Source organism: Chinchilla lanigera, unplaced genomic scaffold (genome assembly GCF_000276665.1).
Source record: "Chinchilla lanigera isolate Chin_1 unplaced genomic scaffold, ChiLan1.0 scaffold00049, whole genome shotgun sequence".
NCBI classification, from domain to species: Eukaryota; Metazoa; Chordata; class Mammalia; order Rodentia; family Chinchillidae; genus Chinchilla; species Chinchilla lanigera.
In genome coordinates, this window is record NW_004955450.1 from 9,140,790 (window position 1) to 9,165,162 (window position 24,373).

The 24,373-nt window shown below is 45.8% G+C and overlaps 1 protein-coding gene across 2 annotated transcripts in view; it reads right to left on the reverse strand.

Annotated features, from left to right (window-relative positions):
- Zwilch (zwilch kinetochore protein) overlaps positions 1-24,373 on the reverse strand; it is a 30,923-nt gene that overhangs the window by 1,576 nt on the left and 4,974 nt on the right. For both annotated transcript variants that reach the window (XM_005393698.2, XM_005393697.2), the window contains exons 4-18: positions 22,953-23,071; positions 20,134-20,333; positions 19,173-19,243; positions 18,138-18,293; positions 15,865-15,936; positions 14,430-14,523; positions 13,925-13,974; positions 13,164-13,263; positions 12,094-12,173; positions 9,633-9,789; positions 8,857-8,885; positions 6,860-6,996; positions 5,707-5,802; positions 3,519-3,631; positions 930-1,043 (exon numbers count right to left, since the gene is read on the reverse strand). In XM_005393698.2, coding sequence (XP_005393755.1) covers positions 955-1,043; positions 3,519-3,631; positions 5,707-5,802; positions 6,860-6,996; positions 8,857-8,885; positions 9,633-9,789; positions 12,094-12,173; positions 13,164-13,263; positions 13,925-13,974; positions 14,430-14,523; positions 15,865-15,936; positions 18,138-18,293; positions 19,173-19,243; positions 20,134-20,333; positions 22,953-23,071 — 1,563 coding nt within the window. In that variant the 3' untranslated portion in view covers positions 930-954. The remainder of the gene's footprint in view (positions 1-929; positions 1,044-3,518; positions 3,632-5,706; positions 5,803-6,859; positions 6,997-8,856; positions 8,886-9,632; positions 9,790-12,093; positions 12,174-13,163; positions 13,264-13,924; positions 13,975-14,429; positions 14,524-15,864; positions 15,937-18,137; positions 18,294-19,172; positions 19,244-20,133; positions 20,334-22,952; positions 23,072-24,373) is intronic.

The following is a 24,373-nucleotide window of genomic DNA, read 5'->3' on the forward strand; positions in this document are numbered from 1 at the left end:
GTATTGAATACTTCTGATAAATTTGGAATTTCCTGTTATATCTTATAAAAATTAATGGAAAAAAACACCATTTTTGGTCATCCTGCATGTAAATAATTAGACTACTAATGGGTTAAGAGTATAGCCCAGGGCCTTGTGCTTGCTAGGCTAGCGCTCCACCACTGAGCTGTAGCTCCAGCCCTTTGTATTTCGAGGTAGTGTTTCACTGAATTGCCCAGGCTGGCCTCCAGCCTCCTAGCTGGGCCTCCTGTGTAGTGCGACCCCAGTATGCCCTGCTGAGCCCACCTCAAATTGTTTTTAATAAAACTTCCCTTCCAGTGTCACCGTGGTATGTTTGTCTTTCTCATCATAGATTTTGAAATCAAACTGTCTTTCTACTGTATAGATTTAAAGTACATAGGAATTACCACCACTTCAAGAAAATGCTTTCTTCATTTCCTTGGTTGTAGGATTAAAGTGATCTAGTAGGCTGACTGTAACAGGTAAAAATGAAATTAGACTTGCACGGCTCAGTATGATATGGTAAGCTTTTTAATGTGTTTACTGATCAATAATCTTTTTTTTTTTTGGTACCAGGAATCGAACTCACGACCTTGCGCTTGCCAGGCAGGCGTTTGTGCCGCTGAGCTATATCCCCGGCCCTCAATAATCATATTATTCTTTTTTATTCCTTTTATTTTTTAATAATCCATATTGTTAATATATCAGATCAACACACAGAAACAATTAAAACAAAAGCTGGGTGTGGTCGTTTATGCCTGTAATCTCAACTCTCAGGAGGCTGAGGCAGGAGGATCAAGAGTTGGACGCCAGTCTGGGCTACATAGCAAGACTGTCTCACAAGAAAGAAAGGAGAGAGAGGGAGAGAGAGACAGATCTGTTCTTAGTATCTTCAGTGTCTTTGGAGAGAACACAGTGAACATAAATACCGTGGCAGTGAGGCCCCAGGATCCTTTACTTGAAGTGCACCTGGCTACAGGTGACCGTGGTGGTGAAAGTCGGCCTTTCTTCCAGGCTCCCATTTAGGGTTAAATCCGAGGAGTCTGTAACGAGGAAGACGGTGCGGTCAGAATTGCGTGGCCCCTGCCAGCTTTACGACAACACAGTAATCCAAAGGTCATCCGAGCAGCAGGGGCCTGCGGCTTTGGACTCTCAGCCAGGACGACTCATTTAAGCAGTAACACTCTGGATGTACTCAGTACCCAGTTAAACTCCTGAAACTTAAGGAAAAACATTTGTTTTGAAAACATTTGTTTGAAATGTTTCGAAAAACATTTCTTTGGGAATGTACTGCTTTATTTTTTGCATCAGTGGGTTAAACAACTGCCTTTTTCCCATCTTAACAAGCGTGTCAGGAAAGAAATTCTACTTAGGATTTAAAGTCCTCCAAGCAGACACACACCCATTTTCCCTCCTGAAGACTGAGGGCTGTACTTTAGAAACAAGGGGCCCTGGCATGCACACGAGTCGCGCTCGCTCCAGGTCAACCCCGTGGCCCCTGTATTTCTACCATTACCGACTGTCGTTCGCTGGCCACCCTCTGGGGGCGCTGCACGGGACCAGTCCCCGCCCCGCTAACTCCAATCATTATTCAATTTCCAAGCTAAAAGTCCTTTCAAGCCCTTCTGCCTTTGATGCCAACTGTTCTACTCAAGAGCCAGATACAATTAGTTATCTTGAAACAAAACAGTTTTTGACCTAAGTGTTCAGTCCAATGAAATAAAAAAATCTAACTTCTTCCAGCCAGTGTGGTGGGACACACTTGTAATCCCAGCACTCGGGAGGCTGACGCAGGAGGAGTACAGCAAGTTAAAGGCCAGCATGGGCTACCTGGCCAGACCCTGTCTCAAAACAAACAGACAAACAAAAACTTCTTCCATATGCACCTTTAGCAAAAAAAATCATTATGACCCTTTAATATTTACAACTAAGCCAGGCATGGTGGCACATGCCTCTAATCTACTCAGGAGACAGACAGGAGGATTGCTGCAAGTTTAAGACCAGTTTGGGCTACAAAGTGAGCTCAAGGCCAGCCTTAACTGCATAGTGAGACCCTGTCTCAAAAAGACAAAAAAAATTACAATTAATTGCTGGGCATGGTGACACACACCTGTAATCCCACTTAGGAAGCTGAGGCAGGAGGACTGCCATGAGTTCAAGGCCAGCCTGCACTAAACTGTAAGCTCAAGGCCAGCATGAACTACATGGCGAGACCCTGTCTCAAAAAAAAAAAAAAATTACAGCTAATTGACAGATGTGTTTATGACACGTGAATCAAAACATATCTGGGGAGGGCCAGGGATACAGTTCAGTGGCACAGGCACCTGCTTGGCAAGCGCAAGGTCCTGATCTATCGATCGATCCATGTATCTATCATCTCTGGGGAGAGACTGTTTTCTGGAAACAATTTGCAAAATATCAGTCAGTCAGACAGACTGCTATTTATATTCCTAGCAGTGGCGGATTACAATTCCATGAGCCCCAACAGAATGAATCCACCAGGCAAGGCAAACAATTAAACAGAGGGGGAGAAGGGAGCCAACAGGACAATGACATGACAAGGACAAAGCAACACGTATCAGTTATCACCATCAACGTTAACAGTCTCAACTCACCAACCAAGAGACACAGCCTGGCACAATGGATCAAGAAGCAAGATGCAACAATATGCTACATACCAGAAACACATTTAATTCAAAACGCAATTCACAGACTGAATGTCAAAGGATAGAAAACAATATTCCATGTGACGGGAACCCAGAAAAAAGCAGGAGTAGCCATTGTATTTGCAGACAAAGTGGATTTCAGGGCAAGACTAATAAGACAAAGAAGGTCACTACAGCCTTGTAAAGGGAACAATCCAAGAGGAAGAGATAACAATCATAAATATATATGCACCAAATACCAGCACACCCAACTATATAAAACGAATGTTAAAGGACATGAAAAATCAAATATATCCCCTAGCCACGGCTCATTAAGGCCTTTGAGATCTTCCTGGACTCTTGTCGGGAAACTATCAGATCTGCAGCCATTTAGAGCCGTGGGGAGACAAGGGCACCCTGGTCCACAAGCACGGAGACGGGTGACAGCGCTTCCAGAGGACGGGCCTGCGGTGCTCACTAACAGCGGCAGCCGACAGGGCCCAGGGCCCAGCCCTCCCCCTTCGGGGAGAGAAGGCTCAGCGGCAGGGCCTCGAGGCTGCATGTGTGAACAGCTTGCATTTCCATCCTGTGACCCGTTTTTAACGCCTGTGTTGCTCTGCTTGACCTCATTCAGTGAAAGGCCCTCCATGCCAGCAGTGAGAAAAAGCATTCTTCCGTGATTATCACACACTGAATTTTTCTATGAGGTACCCCACCATAAAAGTCACAATTTTTTTTTAAAGTATATTTTACACCTAGAATTCAGGACCATTATTTAAACTGGGCACAGAGCTACAGCAGTGTTCCCTCCCAGTAAGATCTGGTTTCTCTCTGTCGGGGTGATTAGCCGAGCAGACTGCGAGCCATCTTTACCAGGTCTGTGGTAATTGAGGTGCTCCACAGGCGAGCTGTCACTCAGCTGCCACACTGTTCTAACCTTCTTTTGACCACCGTTTATTTCCACTTTCCACTTCTGTGGCTTCTCGCTGAGAAAAGAAGAAAAACTGTAAAGACAACACAACGAACAGAGCTCCCTTCCTTCTTCCCGCAGTCAGTGGGTCCTCATGCAGTAAGCTTCAAGGAAGAGGAGGGGTCAATTCCCACCCCGCACAACCCGCCATCCAAGGGGGACACCTCACAGGAGGAGGACCACCGTGGGGTAGGGGAGAGCGGGAGGCGGGCTCCTAACTGAGCCTGGGGGCTGCAGAGACGCCTCAGGGACTGCGGCGTTGGGGCCGAGTGTGAGAGGACCGAGTCAGGACAGCACACAGAGTTCCTAGCGAAGGCCAAGCACACAGACGCAGGGGGGCAGTGCGCGACGGGCCTCGCTCCAAAGGGAAGCAGCAAGGCCTGGAAGCACTTGGAAGCGAGAGTTGCGGGGCCAGGGTGCACTAGGACACCGGGATTAGTGTCCTAGAGGTAACAGGGAGCAAGTCCTAGCGAGATTTGAATTCCAGAAGAAAAGGTCAGCAGCATACAGAAGGAAGACAATGCAAACAGAACCATTAGAAGGGTTTTGTCAGAGTCCAAGCAGGAAGTGACACAGGTGTGAAACACTAAAGCAGCGGTGTGAAATTCCAAAGGGCAGAGGCAAGAGGCACCAAGAGGTCCGCACGCAGGGAGCATTTAAAGAGGAGACAGGGAGGGAGGGCAGCGAGTGTAGAGAAAATCCTGGGCTTCTGCTCTGTGCAGCAGGTGGGGATTAATGATGATCACTTGCAAGAGGACATAGAGGGGGAGGAAAAGGTGTTTGGAAGAAGTAAGGGCCTTGGTTTGTTTTGTTTTGTTTTGTTCTGTGGTCCCCCGCCTCGCCCGACCCCTCGGTACTGGGAATCGAACTCAAGACCTTGCTCTTGCCAGGCAGGTGCTATGCCGCTGAGCTAAATCCCCAGCTCCTTGTTTTGTTTTTTGAGACAGGTCTTACCATATAGTTCATACTGACCTTAAACCCACCATGTAGCCCAGGCTGGCCTCAATCTCACTGCACTCCTCCTGCCTCAGCCTCCTCAGTGCTGGGATTACAGGTGTGTACCACCATGCCTGACTCGGTTTTTTTTTTCCCTTTTTGATTTCTTAAACTTTCTTTCTTAACTGATAAAATAGTTGTATTTTGTTTTTTGAGACAAGGTCTCATGATAAAGTCTACGTTGGCCTCAAACTTGTAGTGATCTGCTTGCCTCAGCTTCCCAAGGGCTGGGATTACAGGCATATGCCACCACGCCCAAACTAAAATAAGTTTATACAGATGGACCACCAAAATATAAACTATTTTAGGCTGGGTGTAGTGGCACATGCCTGTTATCTCAGCATTTGGGAGGCTGAGGCAGGCAGAACAACACAGGTTTGAGATTAACCTATGTGAACTCACATAGTGAGTTCAAATATAGCCCAAACACCATAGTAAGACCCTGTCTCAAAAAAAAAAAAAAAAAAAAAATTGCAGCCTGGCATGGTGGAGCATGCCTGTAATTCCAGGACTTGGGAGGCTGAGGCAGGAGGATTCCTGAGAGTTCGAGGCCAGCCTGGGTTAAGTAGTGAGTTCAAGGCCAACCTAAACTACAAAGGGAGATCTGTCTAAAACATAAACAGATAAACAAACATGCAGTGGCGGAAGTATGTGAGAAATTTCAGGTCCCTCATGTGCAGGAAAAATGCAGGGGAAACAGTCACATGAGGCAATCCCTGACCACACGATCCCCTCAGCCCATGGTTTCCTATCTTCCCCAGTCCCAACCGGTCTCTTCACTCCCACAGCCATATCCTCGGGGGTTCTTGTCACTGCCCTGACTGACTGCTCCTGACCTGTCACTTCCCGGGCTGTGCTTCCCCTTACACCTTATTCTATGAAGAATTGCAAACTGAAAGCAACACGAAGGACAAGAGGCTCCACAGCCTGAAGAGAACAGACACGAGGCCTGAGAGGGGAAGGGGGCGACAGCAGGCCACACAGTAAGGTTCCGGTGGTCAAGCAGCGCTGGGCCGTGAGGGCCCCAAGGAACAAGGGTGCCAAAGTCGCCAAGACCCAGGGCTGGACTCAAGGTACAATTCCGAAACTGCTCACCTCTGATAGAAGTTTTTTACACAAGCTGGTCTGACTGGCAGCTGAAAAATGTGCTGTTCATCCAAAGGATTTTGTTTATAATATTTTATGCAGGATCTAAAAAAAAAGAAAAAAGAACCATTTTTGGAAAAAGGCATTCGGGGATGCTGGCTTCCCAACAGTCTGAAGTGTACAGGGCAATGTTTTAGTGAGTGCCACTAACTACAACACAAAGTGTGATCACACACCACACAGGTAAAAGGAAAACACCCCCACACAACTCAGGTGATGTTTTTTCTTTGAAAGGAAATCTACTTCACTTTGTACAAGTTAACAGTGAACATAGTTTTCATAAGTATAAAAATATATTTGAGTCCAAATAAAGGCTTCCGTTGAGAGAAAGAGGCATCAGAGAAAAACAAGAAGAGATAGAAGACACAGACACACTTCAGAGTTTTCAGAATCTGGGGAAATGAAGAACTAACTCATTTATCTACTGATCTATACTGAAAAATCTTCAGAATCTGTGAATAAGAACAATTTCAAACCTGTCCCATTAGATAGCTGGGGAAATTCTAAATTTGGAAAAGATGGCGGTTCATTTACTCCTGGCCTGAGGCCTCCCACACAGGGAAGACGGCGCCCGCCACATGTGGGATGACTCCACGCGCCTTTAGTCCAACTGGTCGAAGTGCTCATGACAGCAGGGCCACAGCCAGAGTCTCGTTATGCCACTGGACCTCGCTCAGTTACCCACAGGTGACTAATGTGACTCAGATTTAGAGGGATGCACGGAAGGGAAGAAACAATACCTGTTAAGCACCTACCCCCTATTGTGTCAGGTACCCACACACGCTCCATCATCTAACCCTTAGAGCAAACACGTCGAGTCATTAGATCCTTTCAACAGAAGGCAACAAGACTCTGAGAAGGAACTGCTAAGGGACGAAGCCTGATTCAGCTAACTAACTAAATCCGCCACAACTAAACCCGATTCCTTTTGAATCCAAAGCCTTCCTTTCCTCTGACCCGGGCCTGGACCCCTGCTAACGTGAAGCCAGACGGTGAACAAATGCGTCCTAGCCTAACTGGCAGTGAAACTGGACATGTTCTGGCTTTTATTTTACAGAAGAGGAAACACTTCTATGTAAGCGGACGAGGGAGAAATACTTACTGTGTTAAAGAAAACAGGAAGTCGTGCTGAGGCTTAAGGAAAAGCATGCAGCTGACCACGATCTCTAGAACGTGGTGGAGTTTCTGAACACGATGAACCTGCTCTTGGATCTCTTCCGACGGAGAAGTGAAATATTCCTGGATTGGAAAAGCAGAGGCAAAGCAGGGAGTGAAAGGAAAAGGAGCACCTTGGGAAAAAAGACAGCTATGTGCCCCAGATTACACTTGGTATTACGGAGGAAATAACTAAGGCGAGGCCCAGGATTTACCAGCACCCACCACCCTGCACTCCTTTAGAAGAGAAGTCTTCAGTAAGTGATTATACGCATGCTATGGTAAAGGCAAATCACAGGAACACCTCACCAAGAGCCCACGCGAAGCCGTCTCCCGCCACGCTGTCCCGAAGGAACCAACAGCCTCACCACACACTCGCTAAGCTGACGGCAGTGGCCGCCTCTCAAAGCAGACAACTTCAGCTACCAGAAGTTTAGCAAGTGTTCTGACACGCTTCCCCTCACACACAACTGGTGAACTGGCTCACCCTCTTGGAAAAGAAACCTGGCAATCCACGCTCAGCCCTCCTAACCTCATTTGGGAGAACTCTTCCTGAGGAAATAGTCCTTAGCACACACGGGAGGCGGAATGTGACAACGGCCACCAACGCTCTGGCATCGTGAAGTGCATCTGGTTTAACTACCTCCCCGGGTGAGCCCAGAGCCCAGGCCACGACAGGATTTGGCTGCTGTGATCAGGTCAGTAACTGACTAAGAATTAATCAAGAGAGCTTGCAGTCACCATGGTGACCCCAGCAGGGGAGCCCTTTTAGAAGGCAATGGCCATCAGAGATGCTCTGAAGGAACAAACAGTCATGTTGTGGGGAGGCCCATGTGGCAAAGGCTCGGAGCAACCTCGAGGACCTGAGCTTGGTCTTGAGCCAATATACCAAACCAATACATTGAAGAACTCCATGAATTCTTTTTTTTTTTTTTTTTTTGGTATCGGGAATCAAACTCAGGACCTTGTACTTGCCAGGCAGGCACTGTGCTGCTGAGCTATATCCCCAGCCCTCAAGTGTATGTAATGTAGTGGCTCTAGAGAATATCAAAAAATATTCCTTTCCAGGCTTGAGACCTTCCCTACACACTCTAGAGACACAGGAGTTCTGGCAGCACAGTGATGTGAGCAGGACACTCCGGACACTACTACACAGTATCGGGTTAATAGTATCCCTTAGTTATTATGGGCTGATCAGGTCCGCAATCTCCCAAACGAGTGTACAGTGAAGGCTAAATAAAAATGGAATGATTTCGGGGCTCCAGGAGGACCAGACCCTCTCACAGAATTTGAGATTCTCTCAGGGCTAAAACCAAGACCTTCTGTGGGTGGCCCATATTTATTTGGTCATCAGAAGAAGGGAGGGGAGTACTCCAGAAATGCAGAACTACTCAAGGGCTTCTCCAAGTAAGGTATTAAACTAATCCTTAATAAGGATCAAGTTAACCCACCAAGGAGTGAGATGCCTGAGGCATCTTTATCTGGTTGAGGTTGGATCCAGGTGTCCTTGGCTGTGATCTTGTTTTATCCTTTGAGGCTTTATGGCTTCACCTGCCATTATAAGCCTCAGTAGGGACCAGTGACTCAGAGGTTCACTTACTATGAGCCCACTGCCCATCTCCAGACAAGGAGTCTAGGCCTGGGACAGATTCACAAGTTAATGTGGAAAGCCAGTTGGTTAATTTAAGTCCTGCTCAGGACTGCTTCATAGTGGCCTCCACCAACATAGCACAATCATGGGCATATAGACGGGAGAGATGACGACCCACTGAGAGGGTGATGCTTTCCTCTGTCTGACTCGGCGGTAATAACAAAAGGCACTGACTGCCTTACTGATGCTGTCTAGGACCTAGAACAGACTGGCACATTACAAGCACTTAATAACTACAAGTAGGACGGCTGAATAAAATAAAAACCAGCTTTAGAATAAAAAATTAAACTCACCAAATGATTCAAAGATGCAAGCTCCTGACCTATTTAAAAAAAAAATGTATATATATACGTAAATAAAGTTTAGGCATTGTCTATGACATGTTAAGGAACCTAGGTAAAAATTTTCATAGCTCATATATGAAAGAGATGGGCTAAGGTAAATAGTTCCTTACAAAAGACAATTATTTCAGGCACATAACAGCATAAATAATACAGTACTGTGAAATGCTTTTTAATTTTTTTAAGTTAGGAAAGGGACTCGCATATTATAAAACGGATCACAGTTTACCAGGAATAAAAAGCACTGAGCATAGGGTACTTAAAAAGATCTCAATTTGGGTGTAGCAGTGCATACACATAACCCCAGCCTGTAATCCCAGCCCTTGGGAAGCTGAAGCAGGAGGACTGACAGTTTGAGGCCAGCCAGGGCCAGATAATGAGTTCAGGACGAGCCTGGAGTAGATAGCAAAACTCTGTCTCAAAAAACCAAAAACTTTTAATAAAACAGCACCTCATAAAAGGCTTTTTTTCACTTACAACACTAACTCATGAAATCCCAAATGTCTGAACTAAAAGCAAGCAAGCCAAGACCCTCGCTATCAGTAACCTAGCATCGTTACTGGGCGGGAAAGTAAGGTGCAGAGGAGGGAAACACCTGCCTCACAGGGTCCGGGGCGAAGTCAGGGCCGAGGATGACGAGCAGCAAGAGGAAAGGCAGGGCTCGACCGTGCCTGCGGACGACAGCTGTGACGGGCTTACTAATTTTGTGAGTTGGGAAAGGGCCTTACCTATGAAAAAACTGATATAGTCTTTCTTCAGTTTGTCCAAACCAATTTCCAAAAGCATCTGAAGTGGAACAGTCCCGCTGAGGGAAACTGTGTCCATGGCTCCGTGATAAGACTGATGAATGAGCTTGCTTAGTAAACTGTTACTCCCACTATGGAGCTGGAAATGAAGAAAATTTTGTAAAGACATAAATAAAAATAAAAGCAGAAGTAAATTCCACGAGCTACAAGTCAAAAATGCGTTCTTACTCTCCTGACCCAACAAATGGTTTGAATAAAAGCAACAAATTACAAACATGTTCCTTCTTTTTTTGTCTTTTTGAAACAGGTTCTCGCTATGCAGTTCAGGCTGGCCTTGAGCTCACTTTGTAACCCAGGCTGGTCTCGAATTTGCACGATCCTCCTGCCTCAGCCTCCCGAGTGCTGGGATTACAGGCGTGCGCCACCACCCCCACCGGGCTTCAGTTTCTAAAATGCCATTCCCACCTTATCTGTTTACAAAGCCCAAAGCAACTAAGAAGAGTTTAAACTTCTCAGCCCTATGTGATGAGCTTCAGGAAAGAGTCAGGCTGGTCCTTCGAAGGTTCCCACCTGGAAAGTCTCTTCCCCCACTGGCTGGCTCAAGTGCCACTGAACATCTTCCGCATCCGCAACCTGCTGCTGCAGGAAAATGACCTCTCTGGCCCTCAGCGGCCCCCGGCCATGTGTATGTCATCAGGAATTCTTTTCTGGCTACCACATCCAACAAAACTAACTTGGAGATTCTCACATTAAATAGAGTTGTGAACTTAGAAGGAACACGTGTTCTAAATGTTAACCTATTCATCGTAGACACACGTAAAGTACTCATCATTTTCCCACTACTTTCTGTTACCTCTACTTTAATTTTTTTTTTTTTGGTTTTTCTCCAGTACCAGGAACCGAACTCACGACCTTGCACTTGCCAGGCAGGCGCTTTTGCCGCTGAGCTAAATCCCCAACCCCCCTCTACTTTAATTTTTATTGTCATCTTCCGCATTTTCTTTTTAAAAATTAGTTCCACCTGGTTGCTCTCACCGTACACAGCAGGATCATCTGTGCAAACATTTCACTAACGCAGCAATTCTCAAGAACTTCATTGCTCTCAACTTAAATGTGCAGAATCACGAATGTCCGGTCAGACAGAGCTCGTGCCTTTGCTCTGCAATCTACCTTTGTTCACACTTAAGAATGTTGATTTTGGGCCGGGGATATAGCTCAGGGGCACAAGCGCTTGCCTGGCAAGCACAAGGTTCTGAGTTCGATTCATGGTACCAAAAAAAAGCTTATTTTTTTTCTTTCTGAATGTGCTGAGGATTGAACCCAGGGCCTCATTTAGCTATAAAACCCCTTAACTTCTGTAATCATCAGCTGGCAATCACGTTATTTTAAATATTTCCTAATAAATAAGGACCTTTTTAAGTTTTTATTTATTTTATTTTTTTTGAGACAGGGTCTCGCTATGCTGGTCAGGCTGGCCTTGAGCTCACTTTGTAGCCCAGGCTGGTCTTCAATTTGTTGTTTTTTTTTTTTTTTTTTTCCGGTACCGGGAATCAAACTCAGGACCTTGCGCTTGCCAGGCAGGCACTGTGCTGCTGAGCTAAATCCCCAGCCCTGGTCTTCAATTTATGACAATCCTCCTGCCTCAGCCTCCTGAGTGCTGGGATTACAGGCATGCACCACCACGCCCAGCTGTTTTTAAGTTTTTACTTAGTTTTTTCTTCTGTAAATGTGGTACACATTCACCGTGGAAATTCATGAGGTATAGGTGTATATAATTCGGTTGGAAACACTGGTTGTAACCCCTCCACCAGAGGTAGCTGTTAAGATTTCTGCATATGGAGTTGCGTATATGCCTTTCCATAAACTGAACATTGTAAGCGTCTCCCTACGTCACTTCTCAGTGCCAATTTTTCCACCTTCTGCGCTTGCCATCGCAGAGCCGCACCATTAGTCACGTAGCCATCCCATTAACAAGGGAAATGTAGGGCGTTCACCATTCTCTGGGATCACAAACGAAACGATGATGACTGTGACACATAAAATCTTGACACGTCTCTGTGTGTGAGTTTACGATGGAGTCTAACAGAACAATTATTGGTTTGGAGGACAGGAAACAGTGAGGGTCTCAATACATCATCAAAATTGCTTCTCAGAGAATGTGCCAGCTTTTATTCTCATCAGTGGCACAGGAAAATACTCACAGAACAGCACTTAACTGTGAGCCAGGCAGTGGGTGCTTTACGTCATCAGCTAACCCTGCAGCGGCACACTGAAGCAGGCGTTCCCCCTCCTTTACACAGGAGGGCACCGGGTACAAAGAGGTAGAGGAATCTCCCCTATTTATACAGCAGGCAGCAGCACAGCAGGAACGCAAACTTAGGCGGTCGGTCCCATGCCTGCGTTCTTACCCACCCCGCCGGCCCCGGGAACACGTGCCACCTACCCACGGCTGGACGTCACCGCGCTGGAGACTCTGCATGATCAGCGTCAAACACTTCACCAGGTCTTGATAGGACACCACACCTAGAAAACCAAGTCAGTCTGATGTGATTCTCACATTCCTACAGATCGAACACGCCATCCAGGGCCAGGGATGCAGCTCAGCGGCATGAGCGCCTGCCTGGCAAGTGCAAGGTCCTGAGTTCGATTCGATTCCCAGTACCAAAAGAAAAGTCATCCACCTTAAAGTTACACCAGTGAAATAAAAGAATCTGTACTTGTGGATGGAGAAGGAAAAATTGGGGGACAAAAAAAAGATTAAATGTATTTTTCTTTTCCTTTTTGTTTTTTTTTTTTTGCAGTGTTGGGGAACTGAACTCTGGGCTTGATATACAAAAGGCAAGTGCTTTACCACTGAGCTACATGCCCAGTCCAGGCCTAATATACTTGTAAAGAAAAACAGTAAACTCACATTGCCCCAAAATAACATATTTAGTAAAATACTAAGAAGCAGTGTCCACTTTTTCTAATAATTATAATGTTATTAAGGTATATGTCTTGGTCCATATCAATATACCGTAAAAAAATACCAAGTCTTGTACTTTTTTTTTTTTTTTTTAGTCTTTTTGAGACAGGGTCTCGCATTCAGTTGAGGCTGGCCTTGAGCTCACTTTGTAGCCCAGGCTGGCCTTGAACTCGCAAGGATCCTCCTGCCTCAGCCTCCCTGGAGTGCTGAGATTACAGCTGTGTGCCACCATGCCCAACTCTAAATATTGTGTACTTTAAGAGAAAGAAAAAAGAGGCAGAAAAGAATACACACATGGATTGCCTTGCCTTAGTATGATTCTTTTTCTTTCTTTTCTCACGGCAATCCTCCTAACACATCCTCCTGAGTGCCGGGATTTCCGGCGTACACTACCACGCTTGGCTACCTTAGCACAATTCTGGAGCACAACGTTGCCAATCCACTGTTAGTAATGAGCTGGCTGACAGTACACACTTCATTATTTCCAAAAGACTTTACAATAAAACCAAAACACAACAGGAATAATTTTAATCATGATGGATACCTACTGCTGCTCATTTTGCACCAAAGTTGTTCAACAAAATCCAGGTCACCCCGCACCGTGACAAGGACGGATCTATCAACTGCAGCAGTGTCGTGCTTCACGGTCTGAAAAAGACACAGGGGTCAAAGAATGCTCAGGTTCTTTGTTTGTTTACTCATTTGAGACAGGGTTTTGCCACACAGTCTAGGCCAGCCTTGAACTTGCTATGAAGACCGTGCTGGCCTGAAACTTTCGGCACGATCTGCCTGCTTCAGCCTCTGCGAGTGGGTATTACAGTCATACACCTGGCTTACTTATTTAATTTTAAAGTGAAATAACCTAAGATTTTAAACACTGCTGAGGAACTGTGCATTCATAAACATGCAAGACTACATTTTCTACAACCCCTCATTTACTTATTAGTAAGGACACCCACAGCTCAATAGACTGAATAACTGGAATGGTAAAGTTGTTTCAAAACTGCAATGAATCCTTCCACATGAGAATAGTTATCAAAGTACCTCTGTCTCCACTGCTGTTGGTCAACCGAGAACGCATAATTTAATCTAGTGACACCGAGCAGAGAACAGCAGCGCACCCTCTTAGTCTATGAGCGCGTCCCAGCAGCCCCTCCCGCAGTGGCTTAGTGGATTCATCTCCCCTTCTCTACAGCGTCACAGCCAGCAATACACGTGGCTGCACCAAACCCATCTGAGAAAAGTAACAGTATGATCGAATTTTAAAAGCACTTCCAGGGCACATTTCCAACTGATAGTGATCACTCACCTCTGGGTCTTTTTTTGTAGAGTCACCAAATCCATCCAGCTTATTTAGTTCTAGAAAGTGGCAAAAGCTTATTAACTTCGTTTGACTTTTCTGCTTTCCAAACTATCTCCACCATAACCCTATTTCCAGGTGGGAAACGGCGACGGCAGAAGCGTAGCTGGGGATTTCAGCGAGCTGCCACACTCTCCCAAGGAGGTACGGGCTCGCCAGCAGGACCCGGCACACCACGCTGGCGCGGCAAGTGCCGCCCTCGTCTCCTACCGCTGCAGGTGTGGCTGTATTCTATAAACTTCACACTAAATCTTACTATTTTTTAAATGACTTAGATCTTTACAATCAGCGCTTCAGAACAAAAGCCATCCCTCCAACCGAGTCCAACCGCAGAGCTTTAGGATATCCCAGCTGAAAGGTATACTGCGCCTAGAGACCATTCATATGTAAACACAGCAATATACACATTCTCAGTTAAGAAGAAAAGCGACAAGAGCGAGTCAGGAAAACGAACCACTCAGGAACTCTTGCACCAGCTCAACGGCAGACTTTGCTTCCAGAGGCTCGAGCCACTCAGTCACACCGGTCCTCAAGCCGTCGGCCAGAACCTGTGGGGACGGAAACAGCCCACAAACTCAGCAGCGCAAACGTAGCTCAGCCGGGGGTGGCGTTCACAATAATACTGGTGACACTGGCGCTTCTGGAGCGCTTGCAACACGCCAGGCACTGTAGAAGCGCTTTCCCTGCAGGGTGTCACTCAGTCCTGACACAACTCCACGAGGCGGAGGTTACTGTCACCTGAGAAAGGCTAAGTCCAGGGCTGGGGATTTAGCTCAGCGGCAAAGCGCCTGCCTGGCAAGCGCAAGGTCGTGAGTTCGGTTCCCAGTACCGGAGAAAAACCAAAAAAAAAGAAAGGCCAAGTCCTCGCTCACGGTCACTTAGTAACGGACAGTGCACGACAAACACCCACAGTCTGACCCCCAGGAGTGTCGGGAACTGTGCTGCCACATGCACAGGTGGTACAGGAGGATCCAGAACGGTGACACTGGGCTGGCTCTGCAGCGGGCCTTTCCCTGCAGCTTTTGGACCCCGGGTGCAGAGTAGGGCAGGAGCAGGACTAGTACGGAGGAGGAGGGAGGAGTCCAGCCAGTGGGGAGGGAGGTGGGGCCTGGGCCCCGGAGGGACGCTGTGGGCCTGGAACAGGCGGGACTTCTTAATCCTGGACAAGAGTCTTCTACTTCCTATGGGACACAACAGCCACTGTGGATTTTATTTTTTTATTTTTTTATTTTTTTTTTTTTGGTTTTTTGGTTTTTTTCTCCGGTACCAGGAACCGAACTCACGACCTTGCACTTGCCAGGCAGGCGCTTTGCCGCTGAGCTAAATCCCCAGCCCCCCCACTGTGGATTTTAGAGGGCAAACATGACACAAGTGACTTAAAATTCCTTTGTCTCCAAAGAAAAGACAGGCCATTTTAAGAGGTCTTTGGAAAAATGTGAGGATAAATTTTCATTGTTTTTTTTTTTTTTTTTGAGACAGGGTCTCCCCGTGTGGTTCAGGCTGGCCTTGAACTCACTATGTAGCCCAGGCTGGCACTGAACTCATAATGATCCTCCTGCCTCAGCCTCCTTAGTGCTGGGATTACACGCGTGTGCCACCATACCCAGCCTATACATCCATCTGGAATCAACGGGCAGCTGGCCATCTAAAAAAGAGGACACCCATCTTATGAATAAAAACCAAACACTCCAGTAGAAAAAGTGAAAGATCTGCAACTATTAACTAACTAATGCTCCCTTCAACTGTAAGGACAGTTACCAAATAAGACTGTCAACAGTATCAATGAATATACAACATTTGGAACAAATTTTGAAGAAATTAAGAGATATCAGCAAACATTTTCATAAAAACATGAACTTTAATAAAAAGAATTCTGGAAGGATACTCACAAGGAGAAATTTCAGTTCTCTGTGAAGATGAGTCAAGCAACCTCTGGGCTCTCCTGACTCCACTTTGATATTCTGAAAAGGATCCAAGTTAGTTCTCCCTAATAATCCCATCTCTTCTTCATGAGGGACATGGGAGCTCGCATTTCAAATACATTAAAAAAAATCTACTTATTATATTACGTATGTTGAATATATTTATTAAATGTATTTATAGTATATTATACATGTGTTACATAACATGTTACTACTATATATTAAATAATATATACATTCAAATGAATTAATATAGTAAATAAACCAGAGTACACTCATAGCCAGAGTTCAAAGTTGTTTTTTTTTTTTTTTTTTGGTTTTTCTCCGGTACTGGGAACCGAACTCACCAGAGTTCAAAGTTTTAAAAGCTTAACACCTTATAAAAAATAGATGTCGGCCCAGGGATTTAGCTCAGCGGCACAGCACCTGCCTGGCAACTGTGAGGTCCTGAGTTTGAATCTCAGTACCAAAAAAAAAAGTAGATGTCGAGGTATGTAAATCCCTATTACAGGAAAAACATAAGAGTATAATTATCTATAATTCCATAACCCCAAGGGAACCACTGTCAATATTTTTTTTTTATGTTTTTTAAAATTTTTTTTTAAAACACAAGCTTCTATGTATACTTTTTATTTTATTATTATTGTCTTTTTGAAACAGGGTCTCGCTGTACGGTGCAGGCTGGTCTTGAGCTCACTTTGTAGCCCAGGCTGGACTCGAACTTGCAACAATCCTACTGCCTCAGCCTCCCAGGTGCTGGGATTACAGGCATGTGCTACCACACCCGACTTTCACCCCAATCTTTTAAATCTGGGCCATCTATATAGATAGGTGGAAATCCCATCCTCACGGGAACTATATGTATCAATTATCTTTTCTCTTTCTTCACCAATTAACTATGTATTTTCAATTATCAGTTATCTTTAAAATGGCGTGTTAGCCTCGCAAGTGCTAAGATTACAGGTGTGCACCCCTATGCCCAGCTTTTTTTCTGGTGCTTAAGGACAATTTAACTGGGGATAGTAGCACATCCCTATAATCCCAGCTACTTGGGAGGCTGAGGTAGGAGGATCACTAATTTGAGGCCAGCCTGGATAATTTAATGAGACCCTATGGCAAAATTTAAAAAAAAATAAAAATAGAAAGAAAGTTGGGGATATAGCTGACTGCTATAAAAAACATATACATATAAAACAAACAACCACAAAAAAGAACCAAGACTGTTTATAAAACTATATAATATTTCATCATGGAAATCTACTTCCCTATGGAAAATTCAAGTTTCGTTTTTAGTATTTCAGAAGCACAGCTGTATCACTGCACAAGTATCGTGTATATAAATTTTCATTAACTCTAGTTTTCCCTTCCCCTTCTTTTTTTTGTTATTTTTGAGACGGAGCCTCACTATATAACCCAGGTGGCCTTAAACTCGTGATCCTCTTGCCTCAGCATCCCAAGCAGCTAGGATTATAGGTATGCTCCACCATTCCTGGCTCGATTCTGACAAACCTCCTAGGATTCCTAAAAATGTAAACAGGGTGAAAATGTTTAATACTGGCACTCGGGAGACTGAGGCAGGAAGATCACCATGAGTTCGAGGTCAGCTTGCACTACATAGTGAGACCCTACCTCAAAAAAAAAAAAAAAAGAGGAAGTGTTTAATACCATAACACATTTCTCAATGGGTTATTGATATGTGAATTCCTGTTTTTTTTTTTTTTTTGTCTTTTTGAGATGGGGTCTCACTATACAGTTCAGGTTGGCTTTGAGCTCGCAATGATCCTCCTGCCTCAGCCTCCCGAGTGCTGGGATTACAGGTGATTATAGGCATGGGCCACTGGCTGATACATGCAGTCTTAAGAACAGAGCACGAAAGTCATTCTGAGTATTCTACTTGAGTTCTCCCTAAACAGACTCATTAACAGGAGAAAATTTTTTCTTTTTTTTGGGAACTGGGAATCAAACTCAGGACCTCGAGCTTGCCAGGCAGGCACTATGCTGCTGAATTATATCCCCGGCCCCATGAGAAAACTCTCAGGTTCCACAGTTACGGGGTTGGGAGCAATGGACAGTTTAGCTCTCCAGCAAAACCTCCCCTGCAGTCCCGTAAGCCCTTGGGGGCAAGCAGGACTTTGAGAGTGGTCCAGCCTAATAGCCAGGGACCATGGGCCTGGTCACACCCGCAAGCAAGTATGCTCTAGCGGCCTCGGGGAGCAAGAGGGAACAGGGCGCACTCCTACCAGAGTGGCGGCTGAAGAGAGCGGAGGGACTTGAAGCATCTCATCCACAGGGCTCCAGGAAATATCCAGAGTGATGGCCGTGTGTGACGGGGCGACCGCGTCATCCAAGACACTGGACTTGAAGAGCTCGTACTGCGCAAAGCCTCTGGCTGTCACCTGAAAGAGGGCAGGTGCTGGCCTTGGTGAGCCTTTACGGCGCCCAGTATCAAAACCACGTGGACGCTCGTCCCAAGAGAAAAAAAGCACAACACCAACACTCCCGTTCCAAGTGGAAAAATAAGACAATGCTTTGAAACCACAGACAGCTGACTGGGAGGAAGGCACAGCCAGTCCACCCTCTGTACCCCCGGGGCCTGCACCCACAGCTTCCGTCCCCCACGCGTCACCCGGGATGAAGAGCATGCGACAAGGTCTGCGTCTGTACTTAACGCACATAGACGTTTTTCTCATCATTCCCTCAACGACGCAGCAGTGACTTTTTATAAACAACTGACGTTAATAGGTGTTCAGCAAAGTAGCAACCATCGTAAGTACTGTAGGAGGAGGGTGTGCAGTTACATGCGAACACTACACCGCTCTGTACCAAGGACGTGAGCAGAGCTGAGCCTGGGACCCATTCCCCATGCACACCCAGGGATGACTGGATTTTCACTGATACGAAAATAAAACATTTTGACACTACAGAAAAATACCTAGTCAGGGGTGGGGATATAGCTCAGCAGCACAAGTGCCTGCCTGGCAAGTGCAAGGTCCTGAATTCGATTCCCGGTACAAAAAAAAATTCCAGCCAGGCGTGGTGGCGCACGCCTGTAATCCCAGCACTTGGGAGGCTGAGGCAGGAGGATCCTTTCGAGTTCAAGGCCAGCCTGGGCTACAAAGTGAGCTCAAGGTCAGACTGAGCTGCACAGCAAGACCGTCTCAAATAGACAAAAAAAAAAAAATTTCCTAGTCATATTAAGGGTGAGAAAAAACCTTTAAACTAGAAAAGTATGTCAATAACAGTCTGAAGAAAATAACAAGAGGAAAAATACTTACAGTAGACAAGTGATGTCTCTTCTTGTGAGCATTTTTTAAGTTTTCCAGACTTGGAGAGTAATTTTTATCAGCTGTAGGATATGAAAAAAAGAAAAAAATTAAAGGTACAATTCAAAATTACATTGTTAGAGCTCAAAAATTATAATCTCTTGCTGGGTGTGGTGGCATATGCCTATAATCCCAGCACTCGGGAGGCTGAGGCAGGATAACTGCTGCAAGTTCGAGGCCAGCCTGAGGTACATAGTGAGCTCAAGGCCTGCTTACACTACATAGTAACACCCTGTCTCAAAAAAAAAAAAATTCTGAGGATACCATAACTCAGAACTAATAATTGCTGAAGCTAAAGTTTAAATCACAGGAAAGGAAATGTTTCTTTAAAAAAAAGAAAGTAGAACAAAGGTCAATACCACCATCAAAAATATAATTAAATAGGCTGGCATGGTGGCAGTACCTATAGTCTTGGCTACTCACTGAGGTGGGGAGATTACTCGAGCCCATACCCTGGATGGAGACCAGCCAGCTTGAGCGACACATTTCAAAAAAAAGTACAAAATATAATTAAATGCCCACTTGAGATTGGAATAATAACTATAATTAACTTTTAATTAAACATTCACTGTATTTTTTTTTTTTTTTCTGTCTTTTTGAGACAGGGTCTCACTATGCAATTCAGGCTGGCCTTGAGCTCACTTTGTAGCCCAGGTTGGTCTCAAACTTGCAGTGATCCTCCTGCCTCAGCCTCCCGAGCACTGGTATTGCAGGCATGCGCCACCACACATGGTCCTCGCTGTACTTTTAAAATCATACCTCAGATATGTTATGTTACACATGAGATTCATGAGATCAACAAAATTTCCAGAGTACACCTTCCTCTCAATACTTAATTTTCAGTAAAATCCACAAAACAGTAACTATGCAAATAACTGCACACAGGCGAAGTACAGAGCGAGCGAGCACTTGCCTTTACAACTGATGGCATACAGGACAACTCCTGTGATGCTGCCGCCAGCCGTGACGAGCTCAGCTCCTAGCCAGCAGGTGCCCTCGGGATCCGAGCCGTCGCATCTGACCCAGAGGGGAGGGAGGGCCGTAACGGGCCGCTCGACTTTCAAATGGGTCATATTAGGGTTGTGAGCCATGGTGTAGAGCCCAATGAACTGTCTTGAAAATAAGAAGAAGAAAGAAATTATCTAAAGTTCTGGGCTGAGGGCTCAGCGCAGGGGCAGAACATACCCAAGGCCCCACGTTTGATCCCTAGGATCACCAAGGGGAAAAAAAAAGACCACGAAGGGTCTCACAGAAACAAGCGGGAATGAAGCGGCTGGAGCACAAACATAGACGCGTGTGCATCTCCCCAGCGGGGGAGCACAGCTTACCACGCTGACCAAACGCACAAGACAAAGTGACAGTGCGACTGGTACCAAAACCGCTGGTGACTGGATAGGAGGAGCCGCTGCGGGGAGCTCAAGGCCACACAGGTGCGGCGCAACAGGAACACGGTGGGGTGCGGGAGAAGCTGGCAAAGTGAGCGAAAGCAACAGCTGCACCAGAGGTGCTCAAGACCACAGTCACTGGGACCCTTAAGGAAATCTGATCAAAAGGGGCCGGGGATAGAACTCAGCAGCACAGCACCTGCCTGGCAAGTGCCAAGGTCACGAGTTTGATTCCCAGTACCAAAAAAAAAAGGAAATCTGATTATAAGCTCTCAATTGGATAATAGTAACATCATAATGCTAAATTTCCAGATTTTTTTGAGACAGAGACTCACTGTGCAGTTCAAGCTGGCCTAGAACCTGCAGTGACCCTCCTGCCTCAGCCTTCCAAGTGCTGAGACTATAGGCGTGTCCCCACCACTCCTGGCCTAATGTCCAGATTTTGATCATTGTTCCATGGTTACATAAAGAACATCACAGTACTTGCCCTTATGAGATACAGCAATACCTCAGTTCATGAACACTTCTGTTTGTAAACAATTCGGTTTACGAGCAAAAGTGTTCAGCAAAATTTTGTCTCTGTCCGTAAACTCGTCAGGTGACAAACACGACCACAGCCATCTTCCTCACACAAACACAAATGCAGCTATCATCCTCAAAACTGTAAAACAAATTAAGTTCCTAAACCAGGTACCACTGTATATAGTTAAGAATTTAGGGGTAAAGGAACACAACGTCCCCAAGATACTGTCTCTACTTCACTTTAAAACTGTGCGCTTGTCTGTGCAGTACGTGTACATCTCAGCTGTGCATATACACACATACACACTGTATTTCAATTGCTACGTACACTGTACAGACACACAATGCGCAGTCGTGACAGCACACCCCATGCACACACGTATGTAAATATACAGGCCGCTCTCCGGTACATAGCTGCGTGGAGAGAGCACGACGGCAGGTTCAGCAAAATGCAGACAACTGGCGAGCCTGAGCGAGGCACACACAGAGGCTTCTGTATTGCTCTTGCAACTTCTCTGTACATTTCAACGGACATCCGGGTTAAAGATTACTCCACAACGGGGCTTAATGTTCAAAGAGATGAAAACTGAATTTAGTATCCATAGATGGTCAGGAAAGGGGTTTCTAAGGGATTTCACTTCAAAAAGAAAGTACAGTACCTCCAGAAGGAAGAACTGAAATTCAAGAAATAATAGCAAAGAAATGATATCCAAGCAACACCAGCAGAAGAAATTAACATGAGCGGTGTCCAGTCACCCGGAGAAAAGGCGAGGCCCAGACCGCGCCTCCGCTCCAGAGGCCGTGCGAGCAGACGGGTTCGTGCAGGGATGTGAGCACCTTTGAAACGTCCCCCAGGCAAAATGAAAGCAAGCCTCTTTGTGACTACGGCGACAGAAGTCACCGTTCTCTAACGTGCTTAGCTCGGGCTCTGCCTTCCAGAGCTGCCTGACGGCCGGGACTCTGGTCTCCACATCCGGCTCCAACGCAGGGAGGCCGAAGGTGAAGCTGCCGGCTGACGGAGGCAGGAGGGTTTCTGGCATCCGGGATGGGTATGCGTTGCGGTGCTCTTACCACCCACTGCCAGGGCCACTAAATGCCAGCAGCTCCCATGGGTCAGTAAGACGACTAAAATACAAACACTTCAGGTGCCCGCTGGGTACAGCAGCCTGACAGAGGACCTTCAGGGCAGTAAGTGAAGGCTCCATACATCGCTCAGGAGGAATTGGTTTCTCCTGAAGTACGGAGGGCCAGCAAAGGGTTTCCAAGCAGGGAAGCACGCTGATCGGGGGTTTACAAACATCAGTCTGCGGCAGCGAGGAAGAAAGGCTGGAGGGGAACCATCTCACACACATGGAAACTTTTAACAAGCAAGGACAAGAACTGGCAGAGAAGGTTGGAGAGAGGAAGGAAACTGAAGTCTTTGTCATTCTGGGGAGCTGTGTGCTCTCATGCAGCGCAACCCTTAGAGGGCTGGATGGCCGCGTCTCGGGGGAGGTAGGAAGAAGGCTTTATCTGTATCTGTGTATCTAACTCCATGTATCTATCCAGGTCTACATATACTGTTTCATGGTTTATAAGAATGCTTCAATTTAAATCCTATCTTTCAAGCCAGGTATGGTAGTGCACACCTATAGTCCCAGCACTTAGAAGGCTGAGGCAGGAGGATCACTGCTCGAGGCCTGTCCAGGCTACAAAGTGAGTTCAAGGCCAGGCTGAAGTGCACAGTGAAATCCTGTCTCAAAAATAACAAAAATCAATCAGTCAGTCAAATCAAATCAAATCAATCCTATCCTCTAGCCCTGACTTCGTACTGAGAAAAACTTACCTTGCTCTCCCAACTGATAAAGGGAGTGGCCCAGTATGCTCGCCAGCAGAGAAATCAGAAATAGCAGTTTCTTCAGACTGTAGTTCTTCAACATGACTTGTTTCTTCCTTTTCTAAAGGCTTGAAAAGGGCTTTAAATTATTTAACCAGACAGAAGAGCGTTTAAGATAGCGCCCTACTCTTTACACCTCTATGCAGCATCTTACTAACAGAACACACAATGTTCACCTAATCCCTAAGCACAGCCCCGAGCTAGGTTGTATCAGAAGCATTTCCCACCGTTCCCTAAAAAGATACTGGTCTCACTGCTGCTGGCCTTGGAAGCATCTGCTGCGTTCAGAGAAGTACAGCAACGAGGTAAAGGTGAAGCGTCATGGGAAGCCCATGGGAGACGCCCAGATTCCACTGCACCTTCTCATTCCCCAGACGGGAAGACCTCACTTCTGGGAAATGACCCAGACCCACCGTCCTCACTTCTTGTATCAGTTCCTCTCAGGGCTCCCAGTTCTCACTGGTGGTGCAGGGTTCTAATAATCTGTTTATTTACAGAATAGTTAAATAGCTCTGCCTTGGCAAGAATAACAGTATGAGTTAACATTTCTTGAGCCTTACTAGTATTAGGTACTGTTACCTAAATTATCTTTTATTCTTCATAAAAATACTGAGATAAGATGCCATCATTGGTTGGGCTAGTAATCCTAGCATGCAGGAAGCTGAGGCAGGAGGACTGCCTCAAAAACAAAGAAAAACCACTATCATTGTCTCTAATTAACCAAACTGGATTTACTTACTTACTTATTTATTTATTTAGGAGACAGGGTCTCACTATGAAGTTCAGGCTGGTCTTAAACGCACTATGTACCCTAGGTTGGCCTCAAACTAGCAGTGATCCTCCTGGCTCAGCCTCCTGAGTGCTGGGATCACAAGCATGTGCCACCACGGCTGGCTAATAGGTAGGAAAGTAGAAGTGCCACCTGCAGTTACAGATGGGTGCCACACGGCAAAGCCAACATTTGAATCCAGTAGCTCTCAACTGCGGCACGTTCCTACCACACGATACTCCTGAGCAACAACGTGAAATGAGCTATTGACACACGCAACACTTTGGATGGAAGAAAGTCAAACTCAACAGGTGATTTATTCATGACGTTATTGAAAAGACAAAACTACGGTGCAGGAAAAGGACTGGCTCTGTGGTCGCCAGCAGGGAGGGGGGGATTATGAAGGACTCCCTCAAGTGAACTGAGAGAGTGTCTGGGCAGATGGACACGCTCAGTATCTTGACTGTGGTGTGAGTACAATAGTCCATCTATGCATGTGCTAAAATTCGCAGAACTGGACAGCAAAAGAAAAAAGTTGGTTTTACTGAGTTAATAATTTTGCTTGCTTTTTTTCTTAATGAAACTACTAGAAAATTTAAAA